We start from the raw sequence: 22,456 nt of genomic DNA on the forward strand, positions 1-22,456 counted from the left end.
ATTTGCCCCGAATTGGCAAGGACCATTCATCGTGACCAGAGTATTATCCAATGGTGCATTATGTTTAACAGATATTGAAGGCAAATGCATAGACATGGCTATCAATTCTGATGCGGTAAAGAGATATTATGCATGATTTTTTGGTATAATTATTAAATGTTTGTATTCGGCATTATTTCGAAGGTTGGGATGACAAAGGCAATTTATTCTGCTATCCAAACACTGTACCCTTTGTTTTCCCCTTTGAACCACATTCGTTTCTTTCTTGCCCTCTCTTGGAATCGATGAAAGTCAATATATATATAAAAAAAGAAGAGAAAAATAGAAAATCACTATTATTGTAGTGAACTACGTTTGACCTGATTCCTCAAAGAAGGATACGTAGGCGCCTCACGGCTCGGTCATAGGGTGCACGATATGCATAATGTGCTAAAAAAAGAAACATCAAGAAACCCCAATCAAGAAACTGGGGCAGGAATTGTATTGGAAATAAGAAAAAGATTCCAAGAGTTGTAATTTTAAACCCATATCAAAAATGTTTAACTTTTGATACCTTTCCATTCCAACCACATACCAAAAAGACCTTTCGATCAATCTTAGAAAAATGCCGAGTCGAGCAAATGAAGATGGTTCATAACACTCTGGTCCAAACAAGAAAAGAAAGTAAAAATGAGAGAGTCTTATAGGTGAAAACCCACACGGGCACCATGAGACGACGGAAGTTGAGAGATAGTAAAATGAGAGAGTTTTATTGGTGAAAACCTTCGCAGGCACCATAAGGCGAAAAGGAATGAAGAAATAAACAAATGAGGAAGGTTTGCCGGTGAAAACTCTTTTAGATACTGCAATTCGAATAAGGTTTGTAAATTGGCAAAAGAAAATTGGGTTGTAGAAATTTGGGAAAACAAAATGAAACAATCGAAAAGAGATTGGTTAAAAAGACTGGGTTGATTAATCCAAAATGCATACCCTGATCATTGGTGCCAGTGACTCCAATCAGATAAGTTATTTATTCTTTCTCCAACAGTCATCCAAATTTGGATTTTTCTTTTCATTGTCGAAATCGTCATGTTTTCGTCACTAATAATCTTACTCTTATAAAGTTTTTGAGATGAGTTTTATTCCAAACAAATAAGACGAAATGTCAAGGTATACTACCAAGATTCAAGGTTGCATAGGACAAAAATACGGCCATGATGAGCAGGAGGCAATAGGATAAAAATAAGACATGGGTGTAAGAAAAGTGGAATCAAAAGTGGATCAGCAATGTCAGGAGAGACATATGATTACGGTTTAAAGGGTTTGAAGTGAAAACATACAGTTGGGGATCCTATAGTTAAGGATCAATTACAAGGACATAACAGTCTTTTCAACCATTCCAAGGCAATAAAACAAGACGAAGAGAAACCCCACCGTCGGCAAGAATGCCCCAGTTAACCACCCTGATTTAAACTAACAAAGTTTTCTTTGATTTGAAACAGGGGCAAAAACAACATTTTGTGTCAGGAAACACCCGGTGAAAGAATTAAAGAAGAAATCAGGCGTCCACCTGGAGAATGAGGATGAAGAGTGAAAAAAGAAATTAGGCGTCCACCTGGAGAATGAGGATGAAAAATTAAAGAAGAAATCAGGCGTCCACTTGGAGAATGAGGATGAAGAATTAAAGAAGAAATCAGGCGTCCACCTGGAGAATGAGGATGAAGAATTAAAGAAGAAATCAGGCATACACCTGGAGAATGAGGATGAAGAATTGAAGAAGAAATCAGGCGTCCACCTGGAGAATGAGGATGAAGAATTGAAAAAGAAATCAGGCATCCACCTGGAAAATGAGGATGAAGAATTAAAGAAGAAATCAGGCGTCCACCTGGAGAATGAGGATGAAGAATTAAAGAAGGAATCAGGCGTCCACCTGGAGAATGAGGATGAAGAATTGAAGAAGAAATCAGGCGTCCACCTGGAGAATGAGGATGAAGAATTAAAGAAGAAATCAGGCGTCCACCTGGAGAATGAGGATGAAGAATTAAAGAAGAAATCAGGCGTCCACCTGGAGAATGAGGATGAAGAATTGAAGAAGAAATCAAGCGTCCACCTGGAGAATGAGGATGAAGAATTAAAGAAGAAATCAGGCGTCCACCTGGAAAATGAGGATGAAGAATTAAAGAAGAAATCAGGCGTCCACCTGGAGAATGAGGATGAAGAATTAAAGAAGAAATCAGGCGTCCACCTGGAGAATGAGGATGAAGAATTTAATAAGAAGACAGGCGTCCACCTGGAGAATGAGGATGAAGAATTGAAGAAGAAATCAGGCGTCCACCTGGAGAATGAGGATGAAGAATTAAAGAAGAAATCAGGCGTCCACCTGGAAAATGAGGATGAAGAATTAAAGAAGAAATCAGACGTCCACCTGGAGAATGAGGATGAAGAATTAAAGAAGGAATCAGGCGTCCACCTGGAAAATGAGGATGAAGAATTGAAGAAGAAATCAGGCGTCCACCTGGAGAACAAGGATGAAGAGTTGAAATGTTAGCAGTCAAGCGCCCACCTGGAGAATAAAGGGAATACAATCGAAGGATCAGCAGTCAGGCGCCCACCTGAAGAACAGAATGGCAATGTAGTTTGACATTACGGGTTGAAGTCAAAAGCCCGCCCATATGAGAAAGGAACACACGTTAAAGTCAATAAAGCAGAGGAGTCCAACCAAATCCCCAGCAAGAAACAACAAGAGTCCCAAACAAGTAAAGGAAATACGAGACACAATGAAAGGAAATGCGGAACAAGTCAGAAGCAAAAGATGCCCGAGAGTCACCGAGACATCAAGACAACAAGAAACGCAAGGGCAGGATCTAGATAAGATTTTTTAATTCATATACCATAGTCTAGTTTAGCTTTTGTTTTACCTTTAAAGCAGGGGGTAATAAGGAGGTCAGCAAGCAGTAAAAGCAGCACGAAACAGCAATAGCATCACAGTCTCATGGTAGTCCCAGCTACCCAAAACTTCCCGAACTACATTGACCTGATTCCTTTATAGCCAAGGATATGTAGGAAACCTTTGAAGCAGAGGTTCGGTCAAATCTTTCAAAAAAAAAAATGCTTCCCACGGAGTATTCAAACAGGAAAAAATCGCTCATATCCGCTCACTTTATCTTTGCACGAAAACTCTTCGAGTTTCCGCACAAAGAGGGGCAGCTGTGAGCACGTGATTTTTGCCTCACGAAAACTACTCCAAAATAAAACAAAAAGTAAAACAAATTTCTCTTAGTGTGCAATTTTTAGAATTTGTGTGGCATTTATTTATTATTTGTGTTTTGTCCGTAAATGTTTACTTTATCATAGTTAAATGAAAAATAAAATAAAAATACATGTTGCATGCATATTTAGGATTTAATTATGCATTTAAGAAGTGACTAAATTCAAAGAAAAAATCACAAAAATATGCATTTATCTTATTTTTCGTCATTTAATTATATCGTTGTGTGATTAATGTTTTGTTTATGTGTTAATAGTTGTTAAAAAAGTAATTAATTTTTTGTAAGAGTAATTTTGTTTTTATAATTAAAATTAGGATTTTTATAATTAGAAATAAAATTAGGAAATGGAAAATAATTTATAAAAGGTAAAAAATCGGACCTGGATTGAAATCCAGGCCCAAACAAAATCACTTCCCCACAGCCCAGTCTAAACAACCCCAGGTCCGGTCCAATTCAAAACCAATACCAAACGACGACGTTTGGTCATATTTCATCAAGGGTCGTTGGATCAAATCCATCCAACGGATAATATCCCACACCCTTTACCCGGAACCCTCTACCCGACCCACTGCCCCGATCCAACCATTTCCCTCAACTTAAACCAAACGACGTCGTTTGGTTAAGTGAGCTGATCCTGACCGTGTATCTTACTTGATCGGATCGTCAATATCCATCCACCCCATCCCTATATAAGTCCAAATCCCTACCCCGACCCCCTAACTAAACACCCCCCTCTCTACTGTTCATCGTCATCTCCGAAATCACACCCCTAACCCTAGCCGCCTTAACTCTCCATCGCCTGAAACCCGGCGGCAACAACGCCACCGGTCACCACCTGAACACCCTCGACTCCTCACAACCCCCTCTTTACGGATCTGGTGTCAGTTTCCTTCGAATCAGGCCCCAACTCTTCGAATCTTAAATCGAAGGTTGGCCTGAAAACCTTATCTTCTCCAATGGCCTCCAAATTAACACAACAGCTTCCCCTAACTACCCTCACTACGGATCTGTTAGTAGCCTGGTTCGAATCTTCTTGGAACTGCTCGAATTTTCATTTGAAAATTCGAGTGAAACCTGACCCAATCCCAACCTGCCTCAGACTCACACCAGTTATCCACCTGACCCCCCCTCGTGCCTAGAACACCATTGGTTTGATTCGAATATACCTAGAAATGTTTGGATTTGAAATCAAAAAATCTGAAACCCTAAAAATTTCCAGTCATGGAATTATTCCAATTCAAGTGAGGGATTGAGGTCTAAGAGACTTTAATCGAGGTATTCTCAATTGAGAATACTTCGAATAAAGTCTGTTCAGCCTCAAAAAGGTCCGTATCCAAGTTGAGTCTGAGTCCGTGTAAATTTAAAGATTTAGAGGTATTTTTCCTATTTCTTTTGTTTCCTACATGTATTGTTGTTTGTTTCAGTAACCTGTGTAATTTTTCATATTTTTGTTTATTTAATTATGTGATTCTGTCTCATACCCGTCTATTTGATCAAATAAGTGAATTGTTTCTGTTGGTTATGTTTGTTTACAATGTGTGTAATCGACTCGATTAAGTTCGTCGATTAGTTATATTATAAAATCCTGTTTCTGAAAATGCTGATTGAAATAATCTGTTTATCTGTTTATAAATTGATTGTTGGCAAATGTTATAGATAGTCAGTTGACTAATACTCGTCAATTAAATCATCTTTGTTTGTAATTCAATGAGATGCTGTGTGTATGTTGATTTCTGAGCATTAAGTTTCAGGGCATTGTCAGTATATTGACAATGCTCCTGTATTTGTTTGATCTTAATTCAATGTTGAAGTTCTGTTTAAATTGTTATGTTGAATTTAGTGTGATTTTACAAGTGTTGATTAGACGTAATTGTATTAGAAGGTTACATTCACAGCTAGGATTCAGTCCAAAACTTAAGAAAAGTGGTTATAAGCTGTTTAAATCAGAAACCAGGTTGATAATTAAGTTTGAACAGATTTTTAAATCTGTTTTGTACTAGATTCTGATTTTTGTATTAAGGACAGTAATAACAGTAGGATTTCAGGGGTATTTTGGGAATGAAACAGTGAAAGTAATATGATAATGTTAGTGTGCTAATAGTGGATTGTTAATGGCTATAATCTAATAGGATAATAGGAAACCAAAGGAAGTGGAGAGGCTGAAAATAAGGGAAAGGTATCCTTAGTGCTGTTTGAATAAGAAAAAGCAGTTCAGTGGCAGATTTTAAGGGAAAATCTACCTTAGATAACAAAAGGGGGGTCCGGGCAGCATTAGGGGAGTAACTTATATAAGAGGGGAGTTGAGACCTGTAGAAAAAAAAAATCTGAAAGGGAGAAGAGGATTAAAAAGAGAGAACCAGAAAGAGAGAGAATACAAAAGAATAAAATACAGAGAACAAAAAATCTGAAGAAAAAGAGAGGAGAGAGAGAAAACAACCGTATAGAGAGAAATCTGAAATAAGAGGAAGATAGAAAGAAAGTAAAACAGAAACAGTAAAACAGAATTCCACATCGGAAACTAGTATTGAAGCTGATTCTGTGTTTTGAAATTGAAAGTTTTTTCAGTCTGCCTTGTCCTAAGTCGCAAAATCAGAAATATTGTTTTTCATTGAATCTGTCCGAATTTATTTGATCCTATTATTCAGTTAAAAATCTGAAAATTTCTTAAAAAATACAGCTATTGTGTATCTGGGTTTCACGGGTCCCATTTGTTGCAAATCTGCTAAGTTATTTGGCGCTTTCTGCTGATTTTGTTACTGCTGCTACTGCTGAAATTTACCCCTTCTGACCTCATTTCCAGGTACATATTTTTAAGACTTATGTTGTGAAAAGCTTCAACATTGGAAGAAAAATGAAACTTGGGATTATAATTATGTCTTTTACTCGTTTAAATATATTAGTTTAAATTTCAGTTTTGTTTTAGTTATTTAACATGGTAGTATGCTTGACATAATGACTATTAGTTAATCATTCCCATTTGAAGTTCGTATAAGTGTTGTAATAGTGTTATCTATTTCAGAATTTCATTATGTATAGTTGTGATTTAATAGGAAATATGGCATAAAGTTGGCCATTAATTAAGTCTTGTGGCATTGTTAGTTAAGTAAAGAATAGTATGGAAATGGCAAAAACTATATCGCTAACCTATTTTGTCAACCATCCGATTTAGTTGTAGATCGAATGATGTTAGTTTTATTTTGTTCATATATGGCATAATAATGGTTATGTTTATAATCAATAGTTGAAAGATTCATTAGTACAATCCGCCGTTATGTTCATAATGTTGAAATATGGTGAATAATGTTATATGTAATATCATCTTATTAAGTCAACAGGTAGATTTGTTCTCTTTCTTAATAACAAATGGCCTAGGAATTTATACAATGCGAAAGTTAGTGTTTAGCAGTATGTCACATAGATTGAGAATAAAATTGGTTTGATAATATATATATATCCCAAACTCAATCATAAGCAGAATTAATCAAAAATAATTTCGCCTATTAGATTAAGAACAAACGATGTAGAAGTAGATTAGATTTATAATGTGTAACAATTTTAAGAATGCAAAAATAGCATTCGCTACAAAATAGAATAATGAAAATTCTTCGAAAATATCACTCCCTGTCATGAGTCGATTTTTTTAGTTTCATATGCCATTCGCATTTGAGTATACATATATTGTATTCACGAAAAAATGGTAGTATTAATCACACGTTGTTTATTTTATTCTTTAAATTAGAATGGCTTGGAGGAATATAATTTACACGCGAAAAAATATAATTTGCGATCAACGTCTAATAAATTGTGAATTCTTTTCGAGGAATTTAGAGACTAGAAAAAATATTGATTTCTCATGACTTTCACATAAATATGCATGGACGTAATAAGCAATTTATGGAAAATCTATACTACTATTAAGAATATTTTGCGTGATTAGGGATGCGTTCGCGTAACCTGATTATATTTCTAAAAGCAATTCGGATTATGCGTTCGCCCAACTTCGAGCGAACATTCAATAAAAAGGGGGTTCTTCGGAGAATATCAATATTAATTTCACATAACTCGAGATGTGCAGTCCACTATTTAATCATACAAGAGCGACGAACGTTCTTAATTTTAAGCACAATTTCGAACATAAGTCTATTTTTTATAATAAAAATAAACAAGAAATAATATTATCAACCTTTCTGTGTACACGTATGCGTGGCACGATTTTTTACAAAGGGAATATAATACGAATATACGTACGCGTGATTCGTTTACATAATTGTAAACAATCTAAACAAAAGCGGTAATAAAATTGGGCAACAAATAAAAAATGTATTTAACAAATCAAGATAATTAAGCCAAATATAAGAATGGTTAAGCGACCGTGCTAAAACCACGGAATTCGGGAATGCCTAACACCTTCTCCCGAATTAACAGAATTCCTTACTCAGGATTTCTGGTTCGTAGAATAACAAACAGAGTCACATTCTCCTCGATTCAGGGATAAAAACCGGTGACTTGGGACGCCCTAAAATTCCCAGGTGGCGACTCTGAAACAAACAAACAAATCCCGTTTCGACTGTCCTTTAATTGGAGAAAACTCCCTCGCACCCTTGCCGGGGGCGGAAAGAGGAGGTGTGACAACACCTACCGTGGCTAATGAACGGGAAGAAAGATCGAAGGTAATATTCGAGACTATATGAGTTGCACAAAAATTCTAGCATGTGTGGGAACTAGGATGAGTTAAGTATGCACACAACAAGGGGCAGAAAGACCAGAAAAACTGATTGTATACGTTTAAAGAAAGCTGAGATGGAATGAAAGGAATCATTAGATAAATGATCCAGAGTTAGTACATTATGGATACACTCAAGATTTTGGAGCATTATAATTGTTGACAATCATACAACCATATAATACTCCGATATAAGTTAAAAAAAGAAAGAAAGAATTGAGCCTAGGTCATAGACAAAGGAATGAATTGTTAGAAGATTGTATCATGGATATTCCATAACGCCCATGAAAGGATAAGGTTATAACTGATATCATGAGCCACAGATCGGAAGATAGCGTAAGCCTACATAACGGCTGATCGGAGGGAAGAGAAAGCTAAAGAATTACATCACCCAAGTAAATAAAGAGTCTGATTATTGGACCTAGAAAAATTATAGAAGTTGTGCTTGAGAACATGAAAGAATCACTGTTAATATTAGATGTTCAAGAGAAATAACATAACAACCATAATCTATAATGGCTCTACAAGAAAGCCAGTTAAGAAGAAGTACCAGCCTTATAAGAAGTCAGCACGAAGCTCCCATTGGATTGTGTATGTAGCAGAGGTGTGAGTATTATAATAGAACTTCAAGTTATGGACGTGAATTACACATAGGTGGAAGTGAGGTCAGGAAAAATATAGGAGATGCGTTGCAAATTTTTAAGGTATGTAAGGTAAAGGTGAACAACGTATGAGATACTTAAAGTCAGAAAATCATGAATAATTCATACTTTGGATAGAAGGATATAAGCACGGGAATCCAATAACCAGGAGTGATAGCGGCATCGTCGGTGACATGTCTTCCAACCTATGGTTTCTAAATACTCACAGAACTAGTTAAGAAAGTAAAGAAGAGTTAGAGACGATGTGATGTCTCGCCTGATGTTCTAAAATAACAAAAGGAAATTCAAGCAAGTTGAAGGAAGATTACGAGTAGTATAAATAGATATGTATAGGTCGCAAGCTAAAGTATAGTAAAGCAACAAAGTTTTATGATAAGATGTAAGAACGAGAAAAGGCAAGTGAGAAGGTGACAAGAATGGATTAGTCCTCAAGACTAGGCCCATGAAAAAAGGAAGCTAATGAATTCTCTAAGTTATACAAAGCTCAATATAGCTTTAATGAACTCAAAGGAGTCTAAGATTAATAGCATTTAGAAGGAATGAAATGCTGACTTGGTAATAAAATGAGGATATAATTGTGTCAGATAAAGGATAATGTTTAGGACTTCGTTTGAATAATGATTTGAAAAAGAAAAAAAAGAGAAGGAGAAAAGATTCCACTGGCGGCACGAAATTAGGATACTCCCATAAGGTGAATCACATTGAGACACTATGAAATACGATTATAGGAATCACTTCGAATATTCCTTGAGGTAACGTAAGCCCTAGGGGAAAAGTATTACGTAAGAAGTTTCAAGTTATCAGTTATATATTGTAGATCAATATTGAGGTGAATCCACAATGGATGGACAAAAGTCACAAAGTATGAGATGAGATTGGGTCGTCATTCTAAAAATGAGCAGTAATGAGGAAGCATTAAAGGACATAAATTTATACATATGGTAAAAGCAACAAGATTAAGCTGGGATTTGGTAGCAAACCTCAGCAACGACAAATTAAAGTAAGTGTTTTTGCAGTAAATTCATATGGATGGCTAAATGGACCTATGCGATAAGATATAGCAATATTCGTGAATTCAACAAAGTACCGAGTGAAAAACATCAATATACTCATAGATGCCCAAAGGGACATCTTATCAAGCTCTACATATGAAGCCTAGAGATTGGACACACACACAAGGTCAAAATCGTATCGGCTGCATGATGAAAGGTAGCAACAATTACGAGATTGGAAAGATTCCGACTATAAGTTGTGGTGTGAGAAGGAGGCCTAAGGGAGGAATGCCCTAGACTTTGGACTTATTCATAGAACAGTCGCCTAGATGGCAAGGGAAGTTCTAAAGTATTCGGAAGATATAAGTTATGAAAATGATAAGTGCATCAGTCAACGTTCGAGGACGAATGTTCCAATGAGGGGAATAATATTACGCCCTGCAGTATTATGTTGATGTTATGCTTTGTAGTAATATATTAAGATTGATGTTATGTCCTGCGATATTAAGTTACGACAATGTTGTACCCAGCAGTATTAAATAACGGTGATGTTACGCCTCGAAGTAATAAGTTACGACGATGTTGCACCCTGTAGTATTTTACGTTGAATTTGTCGTAAGGTAATTGACATCAGTCCAAGGAAAAGATTATTTGGAGATTATAAGGAATGTAAGAGATGAATAAATTCATGAAGGTGAGAGGGGAAGCAAGTCGAAGAAAATGAATTTCGTTGAAATTTGGTATTTTGGGATAAAATACGACTCAAGCTAAAATACTCGATAATTATAAACTAGTACCATGCAAGTTACCACATGACTACGGTAGTATAATATATAAAGTATTTTTAAAATAAGTAGAATTTTAAGTAATTTATGGAAATTTTTAAATTATGTAGGCAATTGATTAATTACCAGGTAACAGAACATTACCTGGTTAACTAATAAGTGGTTAAAACTTAATTAATTATCCTCCAAAGACATGTGGCAGCACTAGCTTACCACATGTAGTGACTAAGCAATTAACTATCCTAGGTGGGTATCTATAATGAGAAGCCGACGACAGATTCCTTGACGACGATACATATATCGTGTTCCAATAAATGACATCTCAACAACCTAGTTCCCATGAATCCTATTTATAGAGTAGAATCATTTTAAGTTGGTATTATACAATCCTTTAATACAAAAGAGAAGCAAACTCAAAAAAAATACTAGATACCACACCTGCCAATTTTTCTAGCATCAATTAAGCACATGAAGAGATGGCCACATAATCAAATACCAAATTTGAACATGTCAAAAGCATTAGGGCCGATAATCAAAAGTTAGTCACCCTTATGGATGCAGCAAAGATATACAAAATCATGATCGTTGTTGTCCTAATTCATTTTTAGGGTAAGGAGCAGTAACGTGAGAGATCCCAACGAAATATTATACGGGGTTTTCCCTACTCCAGGTATGTTAAGGCCATCCCTTCTTTCTTTTGGCATGGTCCAAATTATACTGAAGAAACGAGCAATTACACAATTTTTTATAAATTACTCTATTCATAGAAATAGTAGGGGTGTCTATATTCTTGATTCCCCATGAGAATTATTATTATCTTCTGTTCATGGGTCTTAGAATAATACGTAGTTGAAAAAGTTTATCCGGAAAGAATATCGAGATTATTATGTATTTTTCATGCATTTCACTCATTTATACATGTTCATTGACCCATGACCAAATGGCGTTATATACGCGTATATATGTAAATATATGTATATGGGATATGGAAAAAGGTTACGGCGTTATATACGCTCCACCACCTGATCAGCTGGTATATGATAATGATGTTGCCCACAGTGGCTGAAATATGATTCAAACGGCGTTATATACATGTATATATATATATGTATATATATGTATATGGGATATGAAAAGGTTATGACATTATATACGCACCACCACCTGATCAGCTTGTGTACGATGATGATTTTGCCCACAGTGGTCAATATGATATGATGGGATACCCTCAGAGGCTGATGATGTTATGAAACATGTACCTATGCACGACATGGCATTCATACGCATATGCATGATGGTAAAAGTAATTTATGATTTACAAAGTTATCCAAACTTACAAGTTGAGTCATGTACTCTATATATCTTCCATCTCTCTTATATATTTATTTATGTGCTACATACTCGGTACATTATTCATACTAATAACCCTTTTGCCTGGGGACGCTACATTTCATGTCCGTAGGTCCCTATAGACAGGTCGAGAGCCTTCCAAGTAGGCTATCAGCGTAGCGAAAGATGTTGGTGCGCTCCATTTGCTTCGGAGTTGCTCGTTTGGTTAGTATGATTTAGACATGTATTGTTTGATATGGCGGGACTCTGTCCCAACCTTTATGATATTTATGTATTCTTAGAAGCTTGTAGACATATGTCATGTACATAAAAGACTGTACGGCCTTGTCGGCCTATGTTTTGAGTTTATAAAGAATCATGGTGGCCTATTAGGCCCATATGTCTTGTGTATATGATAATGTAATAAGAAAGATACGTTACGTTGATACTCGGTTGAGCAAGGTGCCGGGTGTCCGTCGCGGCCCATCGATTTGGGTCGTGACAAAAGTGTTATCAGAGCAGTTATGTCTTAAGGAGTCTACAAGACGTGTCTAGTAGAGTCTTGTTTATGGGTGTGTCGTGCACCACACTTATAAGCAGGAGGCCACAAGACATTTAGGATTGTCACTCTTTCTTCTTAATATAGATCGTGTGGTAGAGCTCACTTATTAAGAATTCAATTCCAAAATGCTTTTTTTATTATTCGTAATAAGACGATACCTACATCCTGAAAGAAGGATTGGAAAGAGAGATAGTTGTGGAAGAGTTGAGTCAGAGGAATTGAATTTTTGTATAATGCTACGATAAGTAAATATGAAGTCTTTAGCAGATCATGGGTGTACTGAAAGATGCAAGCTTCCTGATAAGAAGCCTTAAGGCAAGAATGTCTATCCATCTTTATGGTAAAAAAACAATGAGAGATTAAGAAGATAAATACAGGTTTCAACAAGCAAAGGAAGCAAGATGAAGAAGGGTACGAGGCACCCAATTAATGAAGGCTAATGGCGTTTATAATTGAGGCAGAGGAACATAAGCTTTTTGAGTTATATTCAATAGTAACAGAGGTATATACAATTGGTCGCACCCATTCCAGATATATCCTATAGGGATTAACAAAAGTAGTATACGAAGATATGATGGATGAATTGTTTGCGTCAGTTGATATTTCCGAAGGACATTGCAAATAAGCTAATAGATCTCTTTATGAGATGCCAGATGGTGCACTCTTAAATAGTGCAGCCAGATATGAGTATTACAAAGACATGCACTATAAGCCTTGAAGGGATAAATATTACCTTAGTGTGGCTCGTGTCCCTAGTAAAGCGAGAACGTTAAGCAGTTTGAAGAGCCATTGGATAGAGCAAAGGGAAGCTAAGAGCAAAAAAATGACTTGTTCAAGTTTTCAGAATAAAGTGATAGGCATAAACATTAGCGGGAAATAAGAAAAGAGTTCATGAAGCATTATGAGTAAGATGTGATACATGGATGACAACAGTACATCAAAAGATGACAGTATTACAAAATCTATAGTCAAGTGAAAGAAGAAACGAGAAGTGATAGGCCTTAGGACAACAAAAGAATATATGCCATACAATTATGTCCTCATTTCAAGAAATAAATATGCAACTCTAGCATGATTACCAAGAGGAAAAGTTAGTCCCCAGAATAATAGATCAAGTATGGATTGGTGAACAAGATAAACTAAACATGAATTAGGAACTGAGTAACCGGTGATAGTCGCCATCATAAGAACTTCAGATTTTGTTCTACTAATTATAGAATGGACGACAAAATAAGATTCATGAGAAATTCAGAGAATGACCATTCAGGAAGTCGTTTCCCTACAGCAAGCAATGTGAGCAAGTTCAGCTTAAGGGACTGTATGTGCCAGTTATACTAAATTTCACCCTCGTGAGTAAGGGAGTTTTCTATCCTTGGTATGGAAGGATTACCGCAAGGCGAGTAAGAGCCATCGATGGTGTGAAAGGATGCCAAAGATGAAGAGGAAAAACATCTGTAGGCAGGTCGTCATAGTTCCAAGTCTTAGTACTACCCTAAAGGGGGAATATGGAGTAATAAATGAAGAATGCGGTAAACACGAAAAAGGAATGAGATTACACTTATTCAGCTCTTACGTATATGCTACAATTCCAGAACATTATGCAAACACAATGTCAATGAGAGGAAGTAAGGGTCCCTGCCCCGAGATGTTATTGATAGAAAAGGAGTCAGTGCGAGACATAAGTTAAGATAACAGAAATAACCTAAGAAATATTTCACAGAATATTGACATGAGAATGGACCAGCGAGTAGTTAGTAGTTTATTCAGGAAGATCCTAGTCGCGACTAGACAAGAAGTTACAGATAAATCATCAAATAATGCATGATAAATATAGTAAACCCCAACTTGGAGAATTCAGCCTCACAGTTATGACATCGTAACACTTGAGATATATTCATATAGGAGTTGGAGAAGTTAAAAAGGTACTGTATGAGTGTTACGGAAATAAAAGAGAGTGCCACTAGGAGGACAGTCAAAATATCAGTCCAGAAGCAACCTCACAAGCACAAGGGAGTGGAGATAAATAACTACGGATATGTATAGGCAAGGAAGGACAGTAGAAGGTCTGTCAAGTATATGATAATAAGCTCGCATCTTTACAAGAGTCAGAGGATCCTCCTTAAGTACTACAGTGAAGGACTACCTTAGGAAATGAGGAAGAAGGTTTCAACCTAAGCATAGTAACCTAATGAAGAAAGGGTCATGTAAAAGCAGTCTCACAACAAAAATTGTATGCCCTCCAAAAGAAAGTGGCACCTACCGTAGCTAATGAACGGGGAGAAAGATCGAAGGTAATATTCGAAACTATATGAGTTGCAGAAATATTCTGGCATGTGTGGGAACTAGGATGAGTTAAGTATGCACGCAACAAGGGGTAGAAAGACCAGGAAAAGTAATTGCATATGTTTAAAGAAAACTGAGATGGAACGAAAGGAATCATTCGATCAATGATTCAGAGTTAGTACGTTATGGATACACTTAACATTTTCGAGCATTATATTTGTTGACAATCATACAACCATTGAGCCTAGGGCATAGACAAAGGATTGAATTGTTAGAAGATTGTATCATGGATATTCCATAACGCCCATGAAAGGATAAGGTTATAACTGATATCATGAGCCACAGATCGGAAGATAGCGTAAGCCTACATAACGGCTGATCGGAGGGAAGAGAAAGCTAAAGAATTACATCACCCAAGTAAATAAAGAGTCTGATTATTGGACCTAGAAAAATTATAGAAGTTGTGCTTGAGAACATGAAAGAATCACTGTTAATATTAGATGTTCAAGAGAAATAACATAACAACCATAATCTATAATGGCTCTACAAGAAAGCCAGTTAAGAAGAAGTACCAGCCTTATAAGAAGTCAGCACGAAGCTCCCATTGGATTGTGTATGTAGCAGAGGTGTGAGTATTATAATAGAACTTCAAGTTATGGACGTGAATTACACATAGGTGGAAGTGAGGTCAGGAAAAATATAGGAGATGCGTTGCAAATTTTTAAGGTATGTAAGGTAAAGGTGAACAACGTATGAGATACTTAAAGTCAGAAAATCATGAATAATTCATACTTTGGATAGAAGGATATAAGCACGGGAATCCAATAACCAGGAGTGATAGCGGCATCGTCGGTGACATGTCTTCCAACCTATGGTTTCTGAATACTGACAGATCTAGTTAAGAAAGTAAAGAAGAGTTAGAGATGATGTGATGTCTCGCCTGATATTCTATTATAACACAAGGAAATTCAAGCAAGTTGAAGGAAGATTACGAGTAGTATAAATAGATATGTATAGGTTGCAAGCTAAAGTATAGTAAAGCGACAAAGTTCTATGACAAGATGTAAGAACGAGAAAAGGCGATTGAGAAGGTGACGAGAATGGATTAGTCCTCAAAATTAGGCCCATGAAAAAAAGGGAGCTAATGGATTCTCTATGTTATACAAAGCTCACTATAGCTTTAATGAACTCAAAGGAGTCTAAGATTAATAGCATTTAGAATGAATGAAATGCTGACTTGGTAATAAAATAAGGATATAATTGTGTCAAATAAAGGATGACATTTGGGCTTTTGTTTGAATAATGATTTGAAAAAGAAAAAAACAGAAGGAGAAATGATTTCGCTGGCGGCACGAAATTAGGATACTCCCATAAGGTGAATCACATTGAGATACTATGAAATACGATTATGGGAATCACTTCGAATATTCCTTGAGGTAACGTAAGCCCTAGGGGAAAAGTATTACGTAAGAAGTTTCAAGTTATCAGTTATATATTATAGATCAATATTGAGGTGAATCAACAATGGATGGATAAAAGTCACAAAGTATGAGATGAGATTAGGCCATCATTCTAAAGATGAGCAGTAATGAGGAAGCATTAAAGGACTTAAATTTATACGTATGGTATAAGCAACGAGAGTAAGCTAGGATTTGGTAGCAAACCTCAGCAACGACAAATTAAAGTAAGTGTTATTGCAGTAAATTCATACGGATTGCTAAACGGACCTATGCGAAAAGATATAACAATATTCGTGAATTCAACAAAGTACCGAGCGAAAAACATCAGTATACTCATAGATGCCCAAAGGGACATCTTATCAAGCTCTACATATGAAGCCTAGAGTTTGGACACACACACAAGGACAAAATCATATCGGCTGCATGATGAAAGGTAGCAACAGTTACGAGATTGGAAAGATTCCGACTATAAGTAGTGGTGTGAGAAGGAGGCCTAAGGGAGGAATGCCCTAGACTTTGGACTTATTCACAGAATAGTCGCCTAGATGGCAAAGGAAGTTCTAAAGTATTCGGAAGATATAAGTTATGAAAAAGATAAGTGCATCAGTCAACATTCGAGGATGAATGTTCCAAATGGAGGAATAATGTTACGCCCCGCAGCATTACGTCGATGTTATGCTTTGTAGTAATATGTTACGATTCATGTTACGTCCTGCGGTATTAAGTTACGAAAGTGTTGTACCCAACAATATTACATTACGGTGATGCTACTCTTTGCAGTAATTAGTTACGACGATGTTGCACCCTACAGTATTTTACGTTGAATTTGTCGTAAGGTAATTGACATCAGTCTAAGGAAAAGATTATTTGGAGATTATAAGGATTGTAACTGATGAATAAATTCGTGAAGGTGAGAGGGGAAGTAAGTCGAAGAAAATTAATTTCGTTGAAATTTGGTATTATTGGATAAAATACGACTCAAGCTAAAATACTCGATAATTATAAACTAGTACCATGCAAGGTACCACATGACTACAGTAGTATAATATATAAAGTATTTTGAAAATGAGTAGAATTTTAAGTAACTTATGGCAATTTTTAAATTATGCGGGCAATTGATTAATTACCGGATAACAGAACATTACCCGGTTAACTAATAAGTGGATAAAACTTAATTAATTATACTCCAAAGACACGTGGCAGCACTAGCTTACCGCATATAGTGACTAAGCAATTAACTATCCTAGGTGGCCATCTATAATGAGAAGCCGAGGGCACATTCCTTGACGATGATACATATATCGTGTTCCAATAAATGGCATCTCAACAACCTGGTTCCCATGAGTCCTATTGATTGAGTAGAATCTTTTTAAGTTGGTATTATGTAATCCTTTAATACAAAAGAGAAGAAAACTCAAAAAATACCAGATACCACACCTGCCAATTTTTCTAGCATCAATTAAGCACATAAAGAGATGGCCACATCATCAAATGCCAAATTGGAACACATCCAAAGCATTAGGGCCGATAATCAAAAGTTAATCACCCTTATGGATGCAGCAAAGATATACATAATCATGATCGTTGTTGTCCTAATTCATTTTTGGGTAAGGATAAGTGACGTGAGAGACCCCAACGAAATATTATATGGAGTTTTCCCTACTCCAGGTTTCTTAAGGCCCTCCCTTCTTTCTTTAGGCATGGTCCAAATTATACTAACGAAACGAGCAAATACACATTTTTCTATAAATTACTCTATTCATAGAAATAGTAGGGGTGTCTATATTCTCGATTCCCCATGAGAATTATTATTATCTTCTGTTCATAGGTCTTAGAATAATACGTAGTTGAAAACGTTTATCCGGAAGGAATATCGAGATTATTATGTATTTTCCATGCATTTCGCTCATTTATACATGTGCATTGACCCATGACTATATGGAGTTATATACGCGTATATATGTAAATATATGTATATGGGATATGGCAAAAGGTTACGACGTTATATATGCAACACTACTTGATCAAGTGGTATATGATGATGATGTTGCCCACAGTGGCTGAAATATGATTCAAACGGCGTTATATACGCATATATATGTATGTATATATATGTATATGGGATATGTGAAAGGTTATGGCGTTATATACATACCACCACTTGATCAGCTGGTATACGATAATGATTTTGCCCATAGTGGCCGATATAATATGATGGGCTACCCTCAGAGGCTGGTGAAGTTATGAAACATGTACCTATGCACGGCATGACATTCATACGTATATGCATGAGGCTAAAAGTAATTTATGATTTACAAAGTTATTCAGACTTACAGGTTGAGTCATGTACTCTATATGTCTTCCATGTCTCTTATGTATTTATTTATGTGCCTTATATACTCGGTAAAATTATTCGTACTGACATCTTTTTTGCCTGGGGACGCTATGTTTCATACCCGCGGTCTCGATAGACAGGTCGAGAGCCCTCTAAGTAGGCTATCAGCGCAGCGGAAGATCTTGGTGCGCTCCATTTGCTTAGGAGTTGCTCGTTTGGTTAGTATGATTTAGGGGTTTATTGTTTCGTATGGTGGGCTTCTGTCAGGGACATTTATGTATTCTTAGAGGCTTGTAGACATATGTCGTGTACATAAAAGACTGTACGACCTTGTCGGCCTATGTTTTGAGTTTTGTATTGGGAAATATTATATTTAAATATAAAGGTGACGTGTTGAATACGTGTCAAAATACGTAGACTGGTCAAATGGTCAAAGAATTACAACTAGCCAAGAGGCACGAGTTGCAATAGATACGAGAAAATGGCAGAGGAAGAGGCACGGGCAGGAATACAAATAACCTAGCACCCGTACCTACCTAAGTCATTTATGTCCGAGAATCAAAAGGAATGAATCTGACAATAGAAAAGAGTGCAGATATGACATTTAATAGGCATTAAATGTGGAATACGTTAGAGAATTTGTATTGAATATAATGATTATGTAACGAAGCATTAAATGTCTTTAATTACTCATTATAGCCTCATTATGATTTGGGCAAACCGTATATCTCCAAGATATCTATAAAAGGGAGACATCTGATCAATTGTGGGGACACGAAATACTATTGATATAAACTTTAGTTTACTTGTTTTTCTCTTGATTACTCTCTTGCTACCTAAATTACTTCCTTTTATACACTCTTTTGATTATCAGTAACCCGTGTTCTTCTAAATTCTAGCTTTGACTAAAATTTCATTTTTTGGTTAAACAAATTGGTTCCGTTACCGGGAATCTGATAATCTATTTTCTTTTCGCTTAACTTTCCTTGTTGCATCAACTATGTCGAACAACAATGACAACATTCAAGGAAACCAAGAAAACCAAATAAACCAACAACTTCAGAGAGACCCTCATGATAATAACGCTCTGATTATTTATCCACAAGGCTCTCCTCAACGATCTCGTGAAGGCACTCCTGAGGGATCTCATACCGATGGACAGGATCAATTCGAAAATGTTGAAGCTATGGATGAGGCTTTGCAAAAACTTATTACCACACAGGTCAAAATAGCCGTTCAGGCCTTGGTTAGCCAGTTACCTGCTGCACCCCCATACCTACTCCAAATAATAACACTCTGGAGAACCCTCATTCCCGGCTTGTTAATTCAGGCAGCGATGGAACCCCCAGTGAATCGCATTATGGAGAACCAGGTAATTTAGTTAATTCAAATTTACAAAACTTATTACTAACCTTGCAGAAACAGCTCAAGGAGCAAAATGAGTGCATAGAGTAGATACCCAGGGTGCCGACCATAATCAAAGGGGTAGATATGGATAAATATTCACAACAACCCTGGAAGCCTAGTGCTGCTCCACTCCCAATTCCAAAAAAGTTCAAAATGCCTGATATTCCAAAATATGATGGAACAACAGACCCACGAGATCATGTGACTGCATTCACGATGGGTGTAAAAGGCAATGATTTGACTAAGCAGGAGATTGAATCAGTATTAGTCAAAAAATTTGGTGAAACGCTCACCAAAGGAGAGCTAACATGGTATTCCCTTTTACCCGAAAATTCTATAAATTCTTTTGCTGAGCTTGCAGATTCTTTCATCAAAGCACACTCGGGAGCTCAACAAGTAGAGAAAAGAATGGAGGATATTTTCAAAATAAAGCAAGGGGACTCAGAATTGCTTAGAGAATTCGTGGATAGATTTCAACGAGAAAGAATGACATTACTGCGTGTACCTTACAGCTGGGCAGCTATAGCTTTCCCAAGTAATTTGAATGAAAAAAGCTCGGAAGCTACAAGGAGGCTCAAGGAAGCCTTCGAGAATTCCCGGCTACAACGTGGAATAATGTTTATAACAGGTATAGCACGAAGCTGAGGATTGAGGAAGATACTGTTCCACGATTTCAAAAAGAAGAAAAGGTAAGTTTGAGACGTGCGGAGACCAAAAAAAGATCCAGTAAAAACAGGTACGAACCTTACATGGGATCTGCGGGAAAGGATTCACGGTCAAAGCAGGATAATCAAAGGTACAATCATAGATCAAGAAACAGAGAATCAGGTTCTTCATCAAGATTCAGGAATGAGTGAAATAACTATGAGTCACGAGATGATGATAGAAATTTAAAAGCAAAATTCGGTGGTTACAACTTCAACGTCAGCACCTCCGAGCTCGTAGCCATTTTGAGAAGCATAAGAGATAAGGTTCGATGGCCAAAGGAAATGAGATCGAACCCAAACAGGCACAACCCTGATCATTGCTGCGAGTTTCATAATGACCACGAACATAAAACAGTAGATTGCAGATTTTTACCAAGTGAAGTTGATCATTTATTAAAACAAGGCTATCTTACTGAGTTGTTCAATGAGAAAGGCAAACAAGCTTACATGAAGAACAGACATGATCCTCCAAAACCACCTTCTCCCAAAAGAATTGTCAACATTATAAGTGGGGGTGAAGACGTCAAGGGTATATCATATACTGCAGCTAACAAAATTTCCAAAGTAACAATTACCCAAGGGAAACGGGCGCGGCATGTTTTAGAGAAAGACAACATTACATTCAATGATGAAGATGCAGATGGCATATTAACCCCTCATAATGATGCATTGGTAATATCTTTAATTATACATGATACTAATGTGAAACGAGTTTTGATTGATCCAGGTAGTTTCATGAACATTATTTTACTAAGAGTATTACGTGAGATGCAAGTTGAAGATAAAGTGATACCAAAGGCGCATACTCTATCTGGATTTGATAATTCTAGTGTCCTCATGAAAAGAGAGGTAACACTCACCATATTCGCTGAAGGAGTCGTTAAAGATACAAAGTTCCAGGTGGTAGATATAGAGATGGCTTACAACATGGTTCTTGGGAGACCATGGATCCACGAAATGGATGTTGTTCTTTCAACCTTGCATTAAGTTATTAAATTTCCATCGCCATGGGAAATCTATCAAATTCATGGAGATCAACATACAGTCAGGGCTATCAACTCTGTTGCAGATACAAGCACGAGAAATGAAGGTAAATAGCAATCACATAAGGCAGTTGAGGCCACCATAACACAAACCTTAACTGAACAAGGGCAAACAGATGTAGATTCAAGGGCTGATACCATTCAAGAACCAAAAGAGAATGAAAATATCAAAACAACAATAGAGGAATTAGAGTTTGTCATGTTATTTACTCAATGGCCTAATAAAAAAGTCTATGTTGGAGCCAATCTTAGCCAAGGTATGAGAGGTAAGTTAATTGAATTTTTGAAAACTAACGTGAATTGCTTTGCTTGGTCCCATTCTGACATGACAGGAATACCCCCAGAGGTGATGACCCATAAACTAAATGAAGATCCATCATACCCTCCTGTCAAGCAAAAGAAAAGAAAGCAAGGAACTTTCAATAATCAGGTGATTCAGGAAGAAGTCCAAAAATTGTTAAAAATTGGTTCCATTCGTGAGGTAAAATATCCTAACTGGTTAGCTAACACTGTTGTAGCTCCAAAGAAGAATAGTAAGTGGCGGGTTTGTGTAGATTACACAGATCTTAACAAAGCCTGCCCTAAAGATTCTTTTCCACTGTCACACATAGATCAATTGATTGATGCAACTGCAGGTCACGAAGTATTAAGTTTTTTAGATGCATATTCAAGTTATAATAAGATTAAAATGGATCCGGGAGATGAAGAAAAAACTTCATTCATAACAGACAGGGGGACTTACTGTTATAAAGTAATGCCCTTTGGACTAAAGAATACAGGTGCAACGTATCAGAGGTTAATTATGAAAATGTTTCAAGAGCATTTAGGAAAGACTATGGAGGTATATATAGATGATATGCTTGTTAAAACTCAGTATTTAAAATATCACATATCACACTTATCTGACACATTTTCAATTT

General features: G+C 36.5%; 1 protein-coding gene across 1 annotated transcript; it reads left to right on the plus strand.

The window, feature by feature from the left end:
* The first annotated feature begins 20,775 nt into the window (after window positions 1–20,775).
* LOC138890116 (uncharacterized) lies at window positions 20,776–21,480 on the plus strand. The gene has a single exon (XM_070173476.1). It carries the CDS (start codon window positions 20,776–20,778, stop codon window positions 21,478–21,480), a length of 705 nt encoding a protein of 234 aa, XP_070029577.1.
* Window positions 21,481–22,456: the final 976 nt, after the last annotated feature.

This window comes from Nicotiana sylvestris, chromosome 4 (assembly GCF_000393655.2).
Source record: "Nicotiana sylvestris chromosome 4, ASM39365v2, whole genome shotgun sequence".
Taxonomy (NCBI): domain Eukaryota; kingdom Viridiplantae; phylum Streptophyta; class Magnoliopsida; order Solanales; family Solanaceae; genus Nicotiana; species Nicotiana sylvestris.